At 39.2% G+C, this 20331-nt stretch overlaps 1 protein-coding gene across 2 annotated transcripts in view; it reads right to left on the reverse strand.

Annotated features, from left to right (window-relative positions):
• LOC116330282 (ras-related protein Rab-26) overlaps window positions 1-20331 on the reverse strand; it is a 112126-nt gene that overhangs the window by 36250 nt on the left and 55545 nt on the right. For both annotated transcript variants that reach the window (XM_031752548.2, XM_039616443.1), the window contains exon 5: window positions 8886-8938. In XM_031752548.2, the coding sequence (XP_031608408.1) occupies window positions 8886-8938 (53 nt within the window). The remainder of the gene's footprint in view (window positions 1-8885; window positions 8939-20331) is intronic.

Below are 20331 nucleotides of genomic sequence, written 5' to 3' on the forward strand. Positions count from 1 at the left end.
TGAGTGTACATCGCATCGATTTTTACTCTACTGTTGAGGTAATCTTTTAAACAACAGAGCCTCCCCTCCACACGAAGGCCTTCAGTGATTTAATGATTTAAAGATTTTTCTTTCTGTGACCTCTGTGTCCAAGCGTGTTGGTCGATGCCAATAAAATTTGCTTGTGCATGCGTGCATGCATGCTGCGGCCTTTGTATGCATGCGCTCAAGTGTGCTACTTGCATGTCAGTGTAAATCTTTAGCCAGCAGAGTGTATGGTTCCGCAGTAGCAGCTGTATAGCCCCGATATGAGGTTGTAAAGCATTCAAGGCATCTGTCTCCTGAAAAATTACAACTATATTTACAGGACATGTAATAATGGAGCTAGTATGAATAATGCAGCCTGAAAAGCTTTTATCTGGCTACTCCAAACACTACTCCTGTCCTTCTACGATTCTGGTCATTCTTTTTTGATTATTCAAGAGACATTTCAGTTTTATAATAAAAAGCGTGTGCACTATAATAATGCGCCTAAGATGGGTACAAAGAGACATAATCAAGGTCCAGGCAAATATATTTGCAATGGTGGTGGAAAAGAAAATATCTTAAGAGCAGTTATGCACCTGTTGGCATGACAACCACCAAAACACATGATCATCAACATGTCCTTGATCATACGGCTTATGGTTACCCATTGTGTAGATTGCAGTAGGGACACAACAATTTGAACACAAGGTAAGCATTTGTGATTGGTCGATCACAAAGAAAATACTACACCCTCTCTAATCCACACCTGCAGAATACCTAAGAATTACCAATTAACCTGACTCGAATGGCTTTGGGAGGAAGCTGGCGCAATCTCTATTAACAGGCTACATACCATGGGATTTTAAGGTGGCAGCAATTAAACCATTACCGTAATAGCCATCAGTTGACACAGCTGTGTTAGCTAATTATAGGCCAGTCGTCGGAGAGTAGAGTAAGTATAAAACAGCTAACTGATCATTTGCAGAAGAATTGTTAATTTGAAGAGTTTCAGTCGGGATTCAGAACTCAGCACAGCGCGGGAACAACACTATAGTTCTTCCTGTTAAAAGGGAGTTTTTCCTCCCCACTGTTTCCAAGTGTTTGCTGATGATATTCTGCTCACAGGGTTTTTTCTCTAATATTGTATGGTCATTACCTTGTCTTGTGATATGAATAAAATGGAATTGAATTGGATTGAAATATAAAAGCTGTCTCTGTGGAGTACTCTGGGAGAATGTGCAAATCCCACAAGACCACAGCCGATCAGGGCCAATCAGAAGGCCAGACCCTTCTTGCTTTGGGGCCACAGTGCAACATGCCTAACAAAGCAAAGATGCAGTCATCACTACTAATCTGATTTGAGAATCTCTTCACCTCATGCATCTGTGGGCAAGACAGTCTGGGGATGCACCTTGGCATCCAAGCTAGCTAGCATTAGCTTATAACGCCACCCTTTCTTGCAAATATGGGTAAAAAATAAATAAATAAACAATCTAAATTGCGGGTTTTAAATTCTCTACAGTAGGCACATTTTACTGGCAGTAGAACAGAGACATAAAAATGGCAGAATAGAGGAAAAAGAGACCGGTCAAACAGCAATAACAATAGTTGTAGTTGCGATTACAGATTGAAAAGAGTCTCAAAAGGAGAGAAGATGATAGATGGACAGCACTGGGGATTGTTTCTCCAGCTCTTTATCTTACAGTTGCTCTCCAGCCTTCACTCTGAAGCACTGCTGCTAATGGATTCACACCATGGGTGACATACAGGGCAGTGAAGTAGCTTTGCAGAGCAGCGTGCGCCACATGACTACATTTATCTCAGTTAAAGCTTGAATAGATGATCTTCAAACTTCTTGTCTCACTTGTATTTCCATCACAACAATAAGTGGTTTTAAACAGTTATTAAACATAGTAGCATTAAACGGCTTGTTTGAAGAACCCATGGAAAACTCTTTTGCTTCACTAACAGTAGTACTACTAGTATAAAAGCATTCACTGTTCACTGCAATTACATTTTTAGACAACTAAATGTATAATTCTCAAAATGCATACAAATAGTGTTAATTGGAATGTTGTATTTAGTACAGAGCTGTTTAATTTCTATATTTGTACACACTGTTGCATAGACTGCAGTTATAATAACTTACTTGCTTTAATGTGTCACTATGGCACGTGAATGGCATCTTGACGATTTGGTCTGGCCTATCCCAACAGAGTCCCTCATTAAAAAAGGCCAACTTTAGAGTAGAAATACATATGTCTAAAGCCTGACACAAAAACATTTCTCATTTTTAGCTACATAATGTTCTTATTTATGACAAATATGGGGTAGTGGTGGTCATGGAGGGACCACAGGTAACTTGAGTTGTGTGAATCAAGCTTGGTTAGCAATCCCATCACCCTACATCAGTTGATAGTTCAGCTGCTATAAGCCACTTTACAACCCATCTCCTTGAACAGTGTAATGGCAAGCAGGTGTTCCACACACATGAAAGGTGTGGAAAATACAAATGACTGCAAATAGAAATAAATCCTCTTTTCGCTATATTGCTCCTCATTGAAATGCAAATGTGACGAGTAAAAATTGCTCTTATTTACACAAACAGATGTGCACTGTTTAGGAGAAGGTGCACCTTGCTTACCAGTGTAGCTACTATTAGCTGATATTGCTTGCTAATGATGGCACAACTCCCAGGGAGATTTCTTGCTCCCACAACAGCCAAATACTACAAATCCTGCAGGTAAGAGTGAAGCAAACAGTGCCCCATGAACCTTATATAATACATAGTACAAATAAAAACAAGGGAGTGTGGGTGTCTGCACCTCGATTGTTGTAATTAGAACTAATGAACACTAATGAACCCAAATTACCTTTGCGTGGGTGCCTGTTTCTCAGATTGTCGTGGCTCACTGTGCTGAGCAGGTGTGCTCTCTCTGAAGGGATTAGGGCTCGCAGTATATTCGTGACACACACATACACACACGCATATACACACACTCCAACTGTCCACTAGCATCCCACTGTGTCTGCATCTGCTCTGAAGCATTAAAGCTGTTTTTTTGTTTTTGTCTTCTTGAACTGATGCTGATAACTACAAAAACACCCAAACACTCAGAAACAACGACGCTCCATTAAGAGGAGGCTGGATGCTTTATACAAGTAGCTCAGCACATGACAAATTGCTCTGTATAATCTGGAGTAAAATCATGTCAGGATAATGAGGATTTATCTTCTGATGTGAAACGATAACAGTGCTACGGCTTCATAAAGTTAAATTAAGCAAGAAATAATTCAACAAATCAGGCCAGTCATGCCCGATGCTTCAGCGTATAGCTTAATACTGTTTGTATATCCCCTCTTATAGTTCAATCTCCAGTTCAAATTTTTTAAGTTTTCTGGTGGCTCTTCCTGTTTCTCTGGCTTTGATAGCTACATGAATACCCGGCAGCCCGTTTTGAGATGCTCCCGTGGCTCTCTGCTCAACTGGGAAGTGAAACAAGACCCACGAGCATTTCATGTAGCTGTGGGCCTTTCTGAAGAAGACAAACTGATAACAAAACAGACTTTCTAATGTACCTGCTGCTGACTCTGTGATAATGAAGAACACAAATAACGTCACTTTTCACTCATTAAAAATAAATTATGTACCTTCTTGTAGCTTCTGAGAGGATATATGATTTTGCTGTGGGAAACATTATTTGTGTCCGCTCTGGTACAGACACAGAAAACATTTAAGAACCCCTTTAGATTACATACAGTACTGTGCAAAAGCCCCCCCACCCCTCATTTCTTTACATTATATTTTACTTCCAAGTAGCCAGAGTTTCTTGTCATTTTTGAAGTGGGCTTGAGGAATAGTTCTTCAGACTTTCTGGAGGTCTTTTTAAGTTTTTCTATGGAGAGTGTTGGCAGTTTTTTCCTCTCATTTTCAGTCTTGTCCTTATACTTGATCACTTCAGAGGATTTTTGTCTGTTAAGTCTCTTAAAACTAAACTATGGACTGTTCAAGCATAAAAAAAGGCATCTAATTCAGGGTATGAGTCAGTGTTGTAACTATATATAGCAGACAACTTAGCGAGTCCTTAAGAAACAGGAAACAAATTGAGTAAAGACCACACACAGGACCTGAGAGATGTATTTTTCAGTTCATCCATCTAGTGTTCGCCAAGGCCAAAGCCTTCAGTAATAGTAATAAATCACACAGCAATAGTACATTCATGTAGTTGTAAAAAACATGACAATATATTAAGTAATCCAAAGTATTCAGAATACGTTACTCTCATTGAGTAACTTAACGGAATACGTTACAAAATACATTTAGTGCCATGTATTCTGTAATCTGTAGTGGAATACATTTTAAAAATAACCTTCCCAACACTGAGCTCCTCAGAGTTCAGAAGAATAAAGGCGATCATTCCAAATATTTTCTTTCAAGTGCATTAGAATTGTACAAACTCTGTTTTCGCCATATATAGCTCAAGAATTTTGCAGAACACTGTATAACCAAACAACTCAACAGATTTTCAAGTTCCAAACGTTAAAACAGTGAAATCCATTAAATAAAATATTGACAAAAAGACATAAGGAAAACAATGCAATATTACAGATTAAATAAATTTAACTCCATTGGTTTAAGTGTAAAATTACAGCTGGCTGTTTACCTCAATGACAATCTGGCTTTAATTTGAAGAACAAGGATCTAAGTGACGATAATGTTCACAAACACATGCTGGGGCAAATTAATCATGACAGGAACAAATTACATTTCTGAGGACTCCAAAAAGAGAAAAAAAAGAAAGAGAAACAATTGTGAATGTTCATCAGGTTTGAGCTCTACCAACCGACAGTCATACACACTGTGTACACATGAAGGAAACCATCTCCAGACTCCTAACAGAGTGACTAATAGTCTGAGGGATCACAAAAAACCATAGACTACTGCAAAGCAACTAAGCCCCTCTCTCAGAATGGCTAATTTTAATGTTTAGTGAATTCACCATCAGGGTGAAATTTAACAATCATGCTGTGTATGTGTGGTGTGGTGCAAGGAGACATTCACAGCTGCCCTTCACATGAACAAGCCTGCAGGCTGTTGGAGCAATGTTTTGTGTGTATGCTGCACTCTGCTCTCTGATTGACAGTAAACTCGTGGCACTCGAGTAGAAAGAAAAGAAAGGGTTAGTGCCTTGGGTATTCATTATGATTTTCCTATTGAGTCTCCCCCCCCCTTTATTTACCATAAAGTCTCATGAGATAAAAATAATATTTTTCAAGAGAGACCTGGCCAAGGTATCAGTCATATAAACTTGCATTTTAAAAGAAGACATATACAGCGTGATGAAAAAATATCCACAACAAAACTAGAGTATTAACACAGAGACCACGAAAGAGAAAAAACATCCACTAGCCCCCATCACCAAATTCTGTGAGCCCCTTAAATTCCTCACTGGATCTGCAGACCTGTGAAACACTAAACAAATGAGAAAAAGCTTAAGCAGCAACAACCTGGAGTGATACTTTCTTTATAACTTTATCAGTTTTGCACATCGTTTGCACTCTTCTTTACAACATAACTTTGGTTCACTGATGTTTGGGGTTATTATTTATGCACATCTCTCTGAAGGTTTCGCCACAGTATTTCAATCAATGTAAGATCTTTGGCCAGGCCAGTGCAACATCTTCAATCTTTTCTTTTTAAGACATTTTGTTGTAGATTTGCTGTAGATTGTGTTGTTGCATACAATAAATAAAACATACATGGTCAACTTAATGACAGCAATGTACCCAGGCAGGTCCTGGTTGCAAAAAAAGCCCAACTCATCATTCCTCCACTGACATGCTTGATAGCTGATATAAGGTGTTTATATCCATATGCTGTGATTGATTTACAGCAAACGTGTACGCATTTTGACTAAACATCACTTTGGTCTCATCTTCTCAAACAACATTGTTCCAGAAGTCTTGTGCTTTGTTCAGATGCATCTTTGCAAATCTAACCCATGATGTCATCTTCTTTTCAGAGAAAAGAGCTTTTCCCCTGGGAACCTTTTTTAAAAAGCTATACTCGTTTTTTCTCTATTTACTGTCATGAACTGTAACATTTAACATTTTTATGCTAACTCAGGCCTGTATAGCCTGTGAATTTTATCCCAATCTAGTGTTCAGTACATTAAATTCTGCATTGTTCATGGACAATCAACAAGATTTCTGTTGGATAAGGGTCTTTGACATTTTGACATATGACAGTCCAAACCTTTGTTCTTCTTCAACAGAGCGTCTTGTGAACTTTGCATAGATACAACACCCACTTCCTCTTGAGATTCATTTCACAGATAAATGGTACGATGGGGCCTAGATGTCAGGACATCTGTGGTACAAGAGATGTCCTGACATTTTCCTTTAGAATTTACTGGTATAATTTGGAGTTAATTCGTCTATTACTGATAACAGAGGAACATTACTTCCAAACCAATTTTTCTGCTGTATTTAGAGTTCCCTCTTGTTACTGTTATCTAATCATCAAATGATTCCAGAGTAAGGCTGATAAACCACAAAAGAACAGGGTGACCGTTTTCCTAACAGTACATGTCAGGGTGACATCAGGGTGATGTAGCCCCAAAATTTAGCTAGAAAACCTGATGCAGCAAATAGAAGCTGACACCTGAGACCAGTAACAACCAGCTGGCTAAAAGTGAATGTGACAGACGAGACAGGGGACCCCTGAAAGTTAGGGTTATCCATGGTTGGTTTGGGCATTTGTTGTTAGTATCCAAGGTTTCATATCCCCGACCGAGAGCTATTTAATTGCAGGCATAATGACGGTAAGCGGCTGTTTGGACAGAAGCTAAGCTCTGTGTCTCTTTCTCTCTAGGGACTCCTCTTCCTTCCGCTGCTAATGAAGCCATTTGGACACCTACACAGACACACACCTGTATGAGTGCAAGTGCATGCTGAGGTCATACCGGTAGCCCCGCACATCCACACACACACACACACACACACACACATCAGGTGTAAGTGGATCAGACCTGCCAGATGGCTGTGGAATCATTCCTCTGCCTGATGTGAAAGACACTCGCTTTTTTAAATGGCCATCTCCTGCTCTTAACTCTGCCCCGTGTTAATCAAAGGAAAATCATGCACCTACAAGGCACGGTGGGGAGTGGCACCAAATGGGGCAAGAAATGGCTGGAAAATCACAGTGGGAACTGAGTTTGGGTGACAGACAGGCTGCCACTTCAAAGGGAGAGATAAAAGTTTTGTAATCTGCACCCCTATGCTCTTCAACTTTGTCCCCTCCCTTCATTTGGTGTTACATTGGTCATCCTCAGCTCTCCTATCATCATCACCTTCATCTGATCCCCGGTCTGAGCATGAGCAAGTATAGGAGATTTTATGGTGTAACTTTGAAGACGGCTTTGAAAGCTAATGTAATCAAATGCAATTTTTTTTACCAGACACAAATGATATCTTTGTGCTTTTCTGCTTTGTTTACATGAAAAGAAACAATTTAGAAGTAGACAGGAGCTGATGTTCAGAGATACAGCCGACTGCCAGTACGTGGGAGGAAAGTCAATGAATAATGAAACGACCTCCTAAGTCTCAGTAACATATAATAAAGCTATTTATCATGCCTCGTACCCGCCGGCTGGTCACGAAGGCAGCATGTCATTAAAAATGAGCAGATGTCCCTACCTCAGGAGGAGCTGTAAGACTCCTCCTGAGGTATCCTGATACGTTTGCAAGGCAGAGATAATCCAGCTAAGCATCCTGTGGAATTCTGTTTCTGTACGTGTGAGAGCACATGCTTACACATACATCTGAGTGTTAGTCCAACCCAAATGTAACACAGGGGTGTCAAATATAAGGCCTGGGGGGCAGAATTAGGACAACCAAAGAGCCCAGTTCGGCCGACTTGATGCTTTGAAAAATGTGAAAGAAGGCATCAATTTTTGGACTTTAAACTGTGTTTTACAACCTTTCTTACTGTTTTAGACATTGCCCACAGTCAATCACACCAGTTTTACTAATTAATAAATAAGCAATTAAACAGAAAACTTTGCATTTTTGCATTTACTGTAGAAGTATCTAGAAATATACATAGAAATAAAAAAACAAAAGAAAAAAGAAACAACCTTTCCTCCCAAAAAAATGAGGACATTTTTCATGAATTACAAAAAACTTTCGATTTTTTTGGAGTCTGAGCAACGAGCTAACAGAATGATTTCTTTAATTTTACACATGTATTTCTTCAAATTTAAGCTTGATGTTAATTATGCTGACAGACTTCTTCCAGCAGCATTACTTTATCATGTAGAAAAAACTGAGACCTACTGCTGAAACTATACGTCTTTATCTTTTATCCAGACAGCTCTCATTAAATGTGTAGTTAAACTTTGTTACACTAACATAAAGGGGAGTTTCACTGGTCTGGCCCACTTGAGCTCAAAGTGGGCTATATGTGACCCACAATGTTAATAACTTTGAAATCCCGGCTCTAACATCTCCACTTCTCCAAGCTCCTTGCAGATGTTTGGCTGTCACTCTTGGAGTAAAAGAATCCTGTCTCTCTGACTGCTCTGATTCATGCTCCTGGTGAGGAGCTTCCCTCCACCTGAGGGTAATTTGACAGCAAGCCTAGCCACTGTATCATCCATATATCCATCCCTCTATTCTCTTCCACTTATCCTTGTCAGATCCTCAGGGGGGGTGGAACCTATCCCAGCTACAATAGGGCGAGAGACATTGCCCATATCATCCTTGCTTGTGAATGAGATGATACACAGACCACTTTTCGTAGCATAAATGAAACAACATTCTTTCAGAAACTGAATAGAAATGAGGGGCAACTGACAAACAGATGAGTCTGATCTTACCCTGATGTTGTCGAAGGATGCTTTGTTGGTGACGTCGTACAGAAGCAGCAGAGCTGAGGAGAGAAAATAAAAACGTCACGTTTGAAATTGGATCGAACTTCATGTCATGAAATTACAAGTGATCAGATTATTTAGCGTGTTTGGTGGCAACAAACAGTTCACGCCATCCACAAACTATTCTCTTACACCTCTTTCCCACCACTGTGGTGCCAATTCATTGCCACTTTCATGATCTAACTCACACTTTGAGAACTCAGCATGATGCAGGCCTTGTTTTTCATGGACATAAATGCAGCTTCTAGATTAAGTACTGCCACATTGTGGGTGAAAAAGAGGTGATCTGGACAGTTTACTGGCGGTGGTGCCAATTTCTGTCTGCTGTCACAAAGTTGTTGATTCACAAATATAATCAATACAAACACTGTAATCACCATTAGTGCTGCGTGGAGTGATCACTGAGCATGTTCATATTAACTGTGGCTCACAGTGATGAGGTCTTTCATGATTAACAAGAGCAGTCAGTGTTAGGGTGCCTCGGTCGTCAACCCCGTGTTGTGTTTTTGGTTCTTTGATTTTGTTTATTTCATTATATTCTAGCTTTGTCTTATGGGTTATAGGATTATTCTTAGTTTAGGTTCTCTGTGTGGGTTTTGTTTGAGTTTTGGTGTTCTGGTTTTCTGTCTGTGATCCATAGCTGCTGTCTCCCCTGTCTGCTGTATCCCTGTGTCAAGTCTGCGTCTCTGTGTTATGTTTCCTGTTTTACTTTGAAAGTCTGTGTCTCATGTTATTGCATCGGGTTTTGCTTCCTTGGCCTCGTTAGCCCTGATTTGCCCCAGCTGTGTTTCCCTCCTGTTTCCCACTCCCTGACTGCCCCCTCTGTGTCAGTGTCGTGATCTACCCTCATTCATGCTATGTGTTCTGGCTGCCTGAGTTTATTCTTTGTATTTTGGAAGGTTGTTACTTTGAGTTCAGCATTAAAGCTGTTTTTTGAGTTCACGTTTTGTTTCCGGAGTCTGCACTTTGGGTCCTCCATTTTACCACTTCTGCCTGCACTCAGCCTAAACATGACACTCAGAACTCCCTCTGAAGGGCAAGGGTTACACTACAATTCAGAGGTTTTTATGAAGTTTTTATTAAACATGCTGACTTACACTTTTTTATAGATCATTTATGCTGATGTCAGCATTGTTTACATACGAAAATGGTGTATTTTATCATTGTTGCCTATGTGATTGAAGCAGAATTGGCTTCTATGAGACATTAAATCTTGAAAACTTAAGATATAGTCATGCATGTATTTGATGGCAATGATGACGAGGTTTCACCGACACCCAGCTGTTTTTTTTTTTTTTTTTAATATATCCTCTTCTAAATGTCAAGGTAGACTACAGATTACAGATGGCCGTACAGAAAATGAGCATTGCTTTAGCCAAGCATGTTTTCCAGAACTTTGCAAAGTCTAATTAGATTTTACTCACAAAAGGTCAACTTAGATGCATGTGGGAAATTCTGCAGTCTATGCTATGACACAAACGTATAGGGAGCAGCATAATTACATAGGAGAATACACCATAAATATTAGACATCTCATATCTCCCAACAAATTGAACCTAACTGCATTACAAGACACGTGAACTTGTGGTGTTCAGTGAAGATGGAGGTATGTATTTTTCCAACTATCAAACTAAAAAGTGATTTTTCTGGTATTTTAATGCTCCAAAAAACCCTTTGGATTTTGCTGGATGAAAAACTTAAAATAAAATGCCCCCCACTGTTACATGAGCAAAGTGCTGATCGCTTTCATTTACCACGGTATTAGCATTATATCTGACAACATAATTCTAATTACCTCCAACTGCATTGTTCGGCTGTGGAGCATAATATCACCTCAGGTGTTACTGGAGGGTGTGCATTATAAAGCTCGAGACAGAAAGAAAAACTCATTACACCTGCGAGGGCAATTCCAACTCATTTTCACAGCTTGAACAACCTTCTCTTTAAGAATTAGCGTAAGCTATTTACCTCCCCAGCACCTCCTCTACTCCTACTGCATGTAATCCCTCCAGTCATCTTCTCCATTACTTACATCTCACTCCATCCTCATTCTGCCACTTTATTCCATGCACACCCTAAAGTATGTCTCCTGTTTACTCTCCTTACTCATCCCCCGATCCCGGTACTCCAGAGTCAAGGCTGCATTTTTGCCTATTTTGGATTAAATCCTTTGTTTGTTCATTCCAGCCAGACAAGTGCGTGAAGGGTGTTTAATGAGTTGTAATCACCGTCAGCTCCAGCCAAACTGAAAAAAGCACAGTGAGGGGGAGAGGGAAGCATGAAGAAAAAAGAAAAGGAAGGACAGAGCGAAAGAGCGAGAGATGATCTGCCACCACAAGTTAATTTCCTCTCCCGTTGCTCCTATTGTTTATAAGACTCTAGAAGAAGACGAGAGTAAACCACAAGGAGTTGCTTTCCTTCACCCTCCCCTAATCCAATTACATCTTGCCAAAAGCAAGACAGATGAAGTTCGAGAACTTTCTCACAGAAGCTGAGAAGCAGAGTTTAGTTATCACAGGTTGCAAAATAATAGGCAGAAGAATGAACTCTGCAAAAAAAGAGAAATACCGCCGGTTTTAGGTGTTGGGGTATGATTACGGCATATTAATGTGTGCAAAACGTTTGAAAGTGTGCCTCAGTCTCTATGTGGGTACTCAGATTTATCTGGAATCTCAGAGTCAGTCACAGATTCAGATGCTCAAGTGTACTGAGGTTTACACAGGGTCAAAAACACAAGTACAATTTGCACATGTGTGAAAGAATATGCAAATATAATCAGTCAGAAAAATGATTGTGAATAGCCTCAGTGCCCTCAGGCAGCCCCTCAGTCGGCTGTCTTTGGGTCTGACAATGCATAAGCAGTGAATTACACTATGCACTAATCTTCATACTAAATAGCTGCAAGTCAGGATTGCCAACACACAACTACCGGTACAAGTAAGAAGAAGTTGTGGGGTGGTATTGGTTAGGGTGAAGCGGTGCCTGTTTCTCTTTGACAAAAAAGTCAGTTTTAAAGTTAGTGTGTAAAATATTGGCCACTACATGACAATAGATTACAGTCAACTGAGTTCTGCTTTCTTACCCGTCCCAGTTCAAGAGCATAATCAGAGCTATGTTGCCTGCTGTAGGACAAAATATTTTAGTCAGTCAAGGAAGATGAAAACCATTAAAAGTACGCCATAATTGCTGGTGTGTTTCTGCTACTGTCTGGACAGCAGTTTTCCCCTATCTGTCAAAGTCTACTGTTGACTGTTTACCTCAGCTGTCAATGCTGGGTGAGAAGTGTCCACATCTCTATGCGCTGAAAGAAGACGTAAAAGCTTGTGAAAGGGGTCCAACACGGGTAAATGAGCCAAAGAGGCTCACTTCTGACCAATGAGAGCCATACTGAGGTGAGCTGTTGAGGATATCCCGAACTTTTCTGACAGTACTGTTTTTGCTACTGTGAGCCTCTGTTAGCCACTTCTTACCCCAATGTAGAGAGTAAATAGACAATACCTTTTTGACAATAAAAGGGTATAGTCATCAGACAGTCACCTACTTTTGTCAATGTGATAACTCCAAAATGAGGTGATGTAGGAGTTTCAAATTGCTACCATTGACCTCAAGGTCAGAGGTCAAGTTTGAATGCAATAAATCCAGAATAATGCAATATAGGATTTTGATACCACAGGTGCCTGAGGGCTTACATAGGCAGTCACCAGTATTTTTACTAATTAGTAAAATATGAGGTGTTGAAAGTTATTCTTTTACTTCAGAGCCAGCTAATCGCTTTTCTTTAGATGCTTCCAGTCTTCTTTTTAAGATAATTGCTCTTCCCCTGTTTAAATGTCTAGCATACATTTATTTTCTATCTCCATTTCAACTACTTTTTCTTGTAATGGTGTAAATGTGCATGTTTTTCATGGTTTAAAAAAATACATTAGCGACTGTCATTTATAACCTCTCACAGGTCTATGTGTGAGTCCAGCAGCTAAAGCACATGAAATGTCTTTTGAGCTCTCTGATGTGTGGCACTAAAATGTAGGAAAAAAAACCCTCATGTTCAGACTTTGTACTGAAAGCAGAAAAAGGCCTTTTGTCACAAATGAGGGAGTTTGAGACTTCCCCTTAATTGCTGTGACATTTGTTTGGGCAGAAAGCTGAGAGCAGAAAGCTGAATGTAAAAGTGTGTTTTATATGCAGGCAACACACCGTGGCATCATTCATTCCACAGCTCAGAGAAAACAAGGATCCTCACTCACACCATATCAGTTTCAGACAGCCAATCCACCAAGACACCTTTCATCTTTGCATATGACCCCAGCACAAACTATTATCAGTATTACACACAAAAATGAATGACTTTGTGAGCCTCTACCACCTTGACGATCCAAGTGCGTGCATGAAAGTTTGAGCATGAAGAGATGGAGAGTGAAGTGATCCATAAAGAGTACTGCCATCCATCATCTCTCAGATGATAATCTGTGCCAATAATCACTCGCTGACCTTGCCTGCTCTCCTTCCCTTGAATATACAGATCGCATGCATATAAATGCAAATAGGAGCAGGTCAGCTGTGTGCTGTTGGGTATTGTGACCACTGAATGTTAAATTTGCAAAATATGACACCGAAATATCTTACTTTACCTCAAACTGTAACATTTCATAATCATGATTATTTAATTAAACTTGGGTGGTTTTTTTACAATTAAACAATGAGATTATAATAAAGGATAATTAACATGTGCATGTGACATTTTTTTTTAGCTAAGCTATAATACATATCATAGTATTATGATACTGTCTTTTTTTGTGTGTTTTTTCCACTAACATCTTCAGTATGATTAGGCGTAACCAAACTTGGCCATTCTTGGCCCTTGAAAGCGTATGATGTCACCATGCTGTCAAGCAACTACATACGAATCTGCTAAAATGACCCATTTGTCGCTTTTATGCACCTATAATACCTGATAAAAGCACTGTATCATTTTTATTTCACCACAGTAATTTAGCCAATTTTATAGTTATTTTTGAGCACTTCATACTGTGATGTTTGCAGCATCAATATTGCATTATGTCATTTGCCACATTAACTTTTCAATCAAGTGACTATATCAAAAGTTTAAATGTATAAATGCACTATGTGAATTAGCCCAGTGTACAAAATCATCAAATACATTTGTGAGGTATTGAGCAAACCATAACGTAAGTAAATATGCAACCATAATGAAAGTTAAGTTATGAATAACTAACGAGCTATTCCCTTATTCACGAGGGTTCACAAGAGCAGGTTACTCCATGTTTTGATTCGTTAGATTTGTGCACCAGATGCCCTTCCTGAAGCAACCCCAAAGGGATTTGTGTCTCTTCCAAGGACTGAAATGGACATATTTAATTGATTATTTCGGTTCCTGTGCTGCAGCACATGATGAACAGTGTTTCATCAGTCAGCTTCACCCTTCAAAGTCAGGGGGTGGGGCTAGCGCTGACCTAGTCAACAGCACCAGTGAGTTCTTTCTGTGGGTGTTTCAAGTCCAGACTTCTGAGAGCAGGATAACACAGCACCACACTGAATGACACTAGATTAGCTTCACTATGTACTTTCCTGCCTTTTTACTTTTATGGTTTATATTTGCAATGAAAATAGCAGATAATACACCTAAAAATCTGCTGTGCGTATACGCTCAGTTATCCAGTAAAAGGCCCATTAATGTGAAATTATTCTGAAAGGTCAAAAACACTAGACTGACGTGGAAGAAGGTGGTAAAGAACTCTACACCTGTATATTAAATTAAATGTAACTGATTAATCATCAGACTGTCTGCTTTTAAAAACATTAGGAATACATACACAGCTTCTTTTTTTATAGTAGACTTCTAAAACGTATAACAGACAGCTGGTGTTTAGAGTACAGCTGAATCAGTAATATCCACAAACAGCATTAAAATGCTGGTCCATATGTTTATGTACCCAGTGAAAAAGCGCTCACTTTCCTTGCTGTATCAAAATAATTCTATTGTTTATTGATATTTAAACTGTTAAGTTTAACATGTCTGATCAGGAAAAAAAACCTGTGAATGATTCAGTTCCAGCAGCCCACCCTCAGTGTTCTGTGGTGAGGATTTTCTCATCAGGTATCATGAATGATGACAACCAGTCAGCTGACAGTTAATGAAAACATCAGAGCACTTGTGCAAATCAGCGCTATCTTGACAAATCGACCAGACATGTGAAGAGTACCCCCCCCTACATTCTTCCCTAAAATATGGTGCATTTGGTGACACAGAAACAGTAGTATTTCAAAACTTTACTCATAGTTCAGGGGGCTTCTCTCTGTCATTACCACAGTTAGAAATGTATTTTGGGATACCAGATTGCCCTGACACTGTCGACACTGTGTCAGTCTATTATCGGGGATCGATCTGTCTTGGCTTGCTGTTTGGAGTTAAAAAACAGTTTTACAGTTACTTTAGCTGTTGTTAAATATTGTTAAGCTGTTGCTTAGCTTTTTGCAGAAAAAAAATTGCCTTGGCTACTTTTAAGTTGTGCTGTGTCACTGAACAGTATGCTGTGTCCGTTCATTTGTGTTTATATAGCACCAAATAACAGTTGTCTCAAGGTGCTTCATAGTTTATGGTCAAGACTCTATAATAATAGAGACAAAACCCCAACAATAAGAACATCCCCTATGACCAAGCCCTTAGCAACAGTGGGAATGATAAACTCCCTTTTAACAGGAAGAAACCTTTCTAGAGCCAGGCTCAGAGAGGGGCGGCTCTGTGAGCTATTGAACTATGACGTTGTTTTGTCCGAAATATCGTTATTGCAAAATCACAGTCTTGTGAGGTTATATCGCCCACTTCTACTAATAAGTATCCCTACATTTAATGTATATGAGTACCTGAACAATACTCCAAAAAAAACACATGTGGAATGTAATTCTGGTCGCCATATTGGAAGACTGCATACGGAAGCATGTTTGTTATTATATTTGGTGTACAAATGTGGATCTGGTAAACATACAGTATATACAGGCATGAGAATTACGACTTAAATCAGGTCTTAAAAGAAAAGTTTCAAAGGTGACTTTACAGATTGCAATAGTTTCTGTGCCATAACATTTTCATGAGCTTACAAAGTAGAGTCACAATCCATTTCTGCTTTCAGAATCAAAAGGAACCTCTAAACCATGCAAAGGCCCCCTGCTAATAAAAAGCCCGTCTGTCTATATGACATTTCTCACTGATGAGAAATATTTTCATTTCATCCCTTCAGGCAAGTTTTTGTCCTGCCACTGATGTTACTGTATGTCAAAATGAAAGTGAGCGTGTGACATTGGTACACAGTCCCCTCCTCCATGACTTTCACTATTCCTCTGACAGTTATAGCACCACTTACCGTCTCTACCTCTTTGCCTGCCTAAGCACAGAATAGTCCTCATTCTATGGCATCCATTATAAAAAGAAGTGGCTCTATCACCATGAAGAGCGATTAATGATTCCTCTCTAGGAAGCACCCGCAAATAGCTGACACCTGTCTTTTCAGGAGACTGTAAAAATATAAGCAGGTAGAGTAAGAAGTAATGGCACTAGCTCAATAATGAATGCAGTGGAGAGTATAAGCAGATTTTGAGCTTCTTAACTCTCTACAAAAACCCAATAAAAAAGCCCTAAAAATTCAATTTTTTGGTGACCTTGCATATGAATTATAATATTTAAAATACACAAGTAGATATAAGATATGTGCATATGAGAAAGAAATAGAAAGATTTTGATGATGAATTGCACAGCTTGCTGCTTTCCCAGAACAGAGCAATGTCATTAATGTTTTGCTTCCAATCACCCTTTTCCTGCTTTTTCATGCAAACCCTTTTCATCCCCTTTCTTTGTTCCTGCCCATCTTTCTCCCTCCATCTTTTCTTTTCTACCTTTCTCCTCATTGCCACAGATGTTGTCTTGATCAGTGTTCTCCCTGCTGCTGTCCCTCCTTACGATCTTAGTTGGGTTATGTGTCGCCCCCACAAGCTGCTGCAGCAGACTGAGGTCTACGGTTGCTCATTAGTGACAAGAATAGTTGCCCAGTAGGATGGAATAGAAGGAATAAAAAATGATGCGGGCAAGACCGGATGGGGCCGAGCAGAGCAGCAACATTATGGGGTAATGAGACTCATTTAATCTGAAATAGACGTAGCCTCTATAGGTTCTACAGCTGTTCTTTGTCACTAATATTATCTTGCAGATGCTTGTAGAGAAGTTGATGCCATTCTGATAGAGAAGCAGGTGAAACAAACAGCCAAACACTATCTATTGTTATTCTTCTTATTATTAATGCTCTCTGCATAGCAGTAAGTAGCACCTTTTGAGAAACTAGCTAATGAGTTTGGCTATGGAGTGCAACTTTTTGGAAACAAGTACCTGTTAGTGTGAAGAAGAAAGTTTTCACAGGTCTGCATAAAAAAACTAGGTACTCCATGATTCAAATGTTAGAACCACATTTAGCAGCAGTAACTAGTGTTTTTTATTCATCACCAGGAAAGAATATCAACTCTTCTTTACAAAACTGGTTTGCACACATTCGTTTGTGCACAGCTCTTAGGATACCACCCCAATCGTCACAAACTCATATCAAATTGAGGCCTGGACTTTGACTAGGCCATTGCAGCTCCGGATTGGAACTGATACAAATTTAGCAATTCCGATTCCACCATCGATTAGATTCCTTATCGATTCTCATTGGCTCTGTTTGGGGAGTCACCACCATCGCTAAACAGCATACCAATGGCACTGCATTCATGCAAAAAAAAGTAATGTATTGCACATATTACACAGAAGACTTTTCTTAACAGAAATGCATTATGTTACTTAATTACTCCTAGGAGACAGTAATCAATTATACTACTTGTTGCATTACTTTCACATTTCTCCATAAAACAATCTGAAACACATTGTCTCATAATTACCATTTAAAAATATAAATCTGAGGCTACAATCCCACACACCAACACAAATCCCTAACTCAGACGTCGGCAACCTTTAACATCAAGGGTCATTTTACCTCCTTCAAGCAAAAAGAGAAAAAGACAGATGGGCTGATGTAATTGAGAGAGAACAGATGAATAATTATTGTATTCATATTAACAGAATTAAATAGGGTTACGGTTAACCTTAATTCTAACCAGTAGCTCAGGAGTCACATGCAGCTATTTAGCAGCTGAAGAGCCAAATGCTCTGCCCTATGCTAATAAGATCACACACATGATCTTTCGCTTAGTATTTAGGTATAAACATAAAGCACAGCACACAGCACAGATATAAAAACAGCACAAAGAGGCTTTAAAGCTATCCCCACAGTGATTCTACTTTAGAAACATGGACAAGCAGAAATGCAGATTGCAGCCTAACTGCTCAGCCTTTTGTTATTGGTTGAAGTTCAGGATCTGCCTAGTGGGTTGTAGTCAGCATTCACTTAGCTAACATCACTCTGGCTTGGTGGCTAGCGCTAGCATGCTATCTGTGCAGGTGCTTGCAAAGAGCCAAAGTTGTGTTAGCAGTATAATGCAGTTGTTTCTATCCTGGATGGAAACAACTGCTTTACTGTCACACTTTTGTGCTTTTGTGCTATAAAAATAAAAGTAGTGTCCATAGCCAAGCTGCAGACTGCACCGCTGTTTACCTCCTCTGGCACATGAACTGAAATCAGCTGATTGTAGTGCTAGTGGAAGTGGTACTGATAAGCAGAATCATTAAGCTAGCAGACTAACAGTTCAAGGGATTGAAATACTGGGATTCAGGTCTCTAATTGCAGCACCTTCATTCTTTTCTTCTCAGTCATTCTGCTGTAGATTTGCTGCTGTGATCCAGTGACCCATCTACGCTTAGGATTGGGTTGTGTTATAGCCACGTACTAAGAAAAGGCTGATTTTCAAAAAAAAAAACCAACCAACAGCTATTACATTTCAAAGGCAAATAAACGTTGACGTTACATTTTTTCTGTTAAAATATTTTCATTTTGTGGGTCATAAATAGAGAAAAATTACTTTCAAATGGGTAAATACTAAACCAATAACACAAAATGTCTTGCAAATGACCTAGTGGATATTAGGAGCTTAATTTTCTCCATGAGTACCAGTCATGATGTTGACAAGCAAGCCAGACATTGGTTTTTCCACCTCCTGCACGCCTCCCCTTTTTGCATCCCACTTGGGAGTTAAGTCTCAAAACCCTCTAAAATAGACCAATTAACCGAGACGCTTATGCATTAAATAGCGATTTGCCTGTCACTTTTATGACTCCAATCAATTAATTATCACAGCATCCCTTTAAAGAATAATTAGTTCATCTCAAAGAAGAACTCTGTTAGAAATACCAACAGCCTTTTGGGGCATCAGCATTTGAGAATAATCTGTTAAATTGCTGAAAATATATAGAAAAGGGAGAGGGGAATTTGAGTTCCCAAACATTAGTATCTACAGTCACATCAGGAAAAACAAAACAAAACTGGCACACGTGATATACACATTGGGTTGATAAATATAATAAAAGCAATTTACTTATTGATTGAGCTCAGTCAACAGAGACTTTAATAAAACAATTTGGGTAACTGTAATAATGAGAGGTGACAGTGGCCCATAAGGTTTTGTGCCACTTACAATGTTCTAGCATTGATTTTCTCTTTTTCAATATAAGTGAAATGCCTATGAGCTTTTTGAATGATTTTGTTCAGTGGATTGTGCTGGGTGATGTTCCACACAACAATACTGAGTGATAGCAGGTCTTTGCAGGTCACTGGTTTCAGTTGCTTTATGTTTGTTTACTTCCTGTCCAACTTAAATACCTCAGTTATTCAGCGTACTCAAACTTCTTAACATAGTCTTCTACAAAGTGCAACTGACTTTGAAAGCCTTATTTTTCCAGGTTTAAAAAAAAAACTGGTTGTACCTCCACTTCTTCGTATTAGATAAGTAGTAACATTAACGGATCCTAACGTTAACATCCTCTACATTTCCTTCCATAGCGTTATCTTTTTATGTCATATTACGATGCATGTTGGTTTTGAAAAATCAATTCACACTGTCTCCAAAAAACACATAAGACTGAAGTTTATACAACTTAGAGGACAATAGTAATGTTAATGGTAATGATTTAATCATTTTCAAGACTTGTGACATTGGATTTAAAACCTTGGATGGCACTGAAAGACTGAAAAGATTATTGCATTTTAGACAGAAACCTATTTAAATAGCAGCATTAATGATGGAGTGGAGCATTTCACTGAGATGTGCCATAACCCCGCTTCCTTACACCATGGGTAGCAAAAGCAATGAAGGCCATTATAAGGAAATGAAGCAGCCAAAGCACCTCATTCAGAACAATACCGCCCGAACAACCCTTTCAATCATAAAGCACCCTTTG

Source organism: Oreochromis aureus, linkage group 8, assembly GCF_013358895.1.
Source record: "Oreochromis aureus strain Israel breed Guangdong linkage group 8, ZZ_aureus, whole genome shotgun sequence".
NCBI classification, from domain to species: domain Eukaryota; kingdom Metazoa; phylum Chordata; class Actinopteri; order Cichliformes; family Cichlidae; genus Oreochromis; species Oreochromis aureus.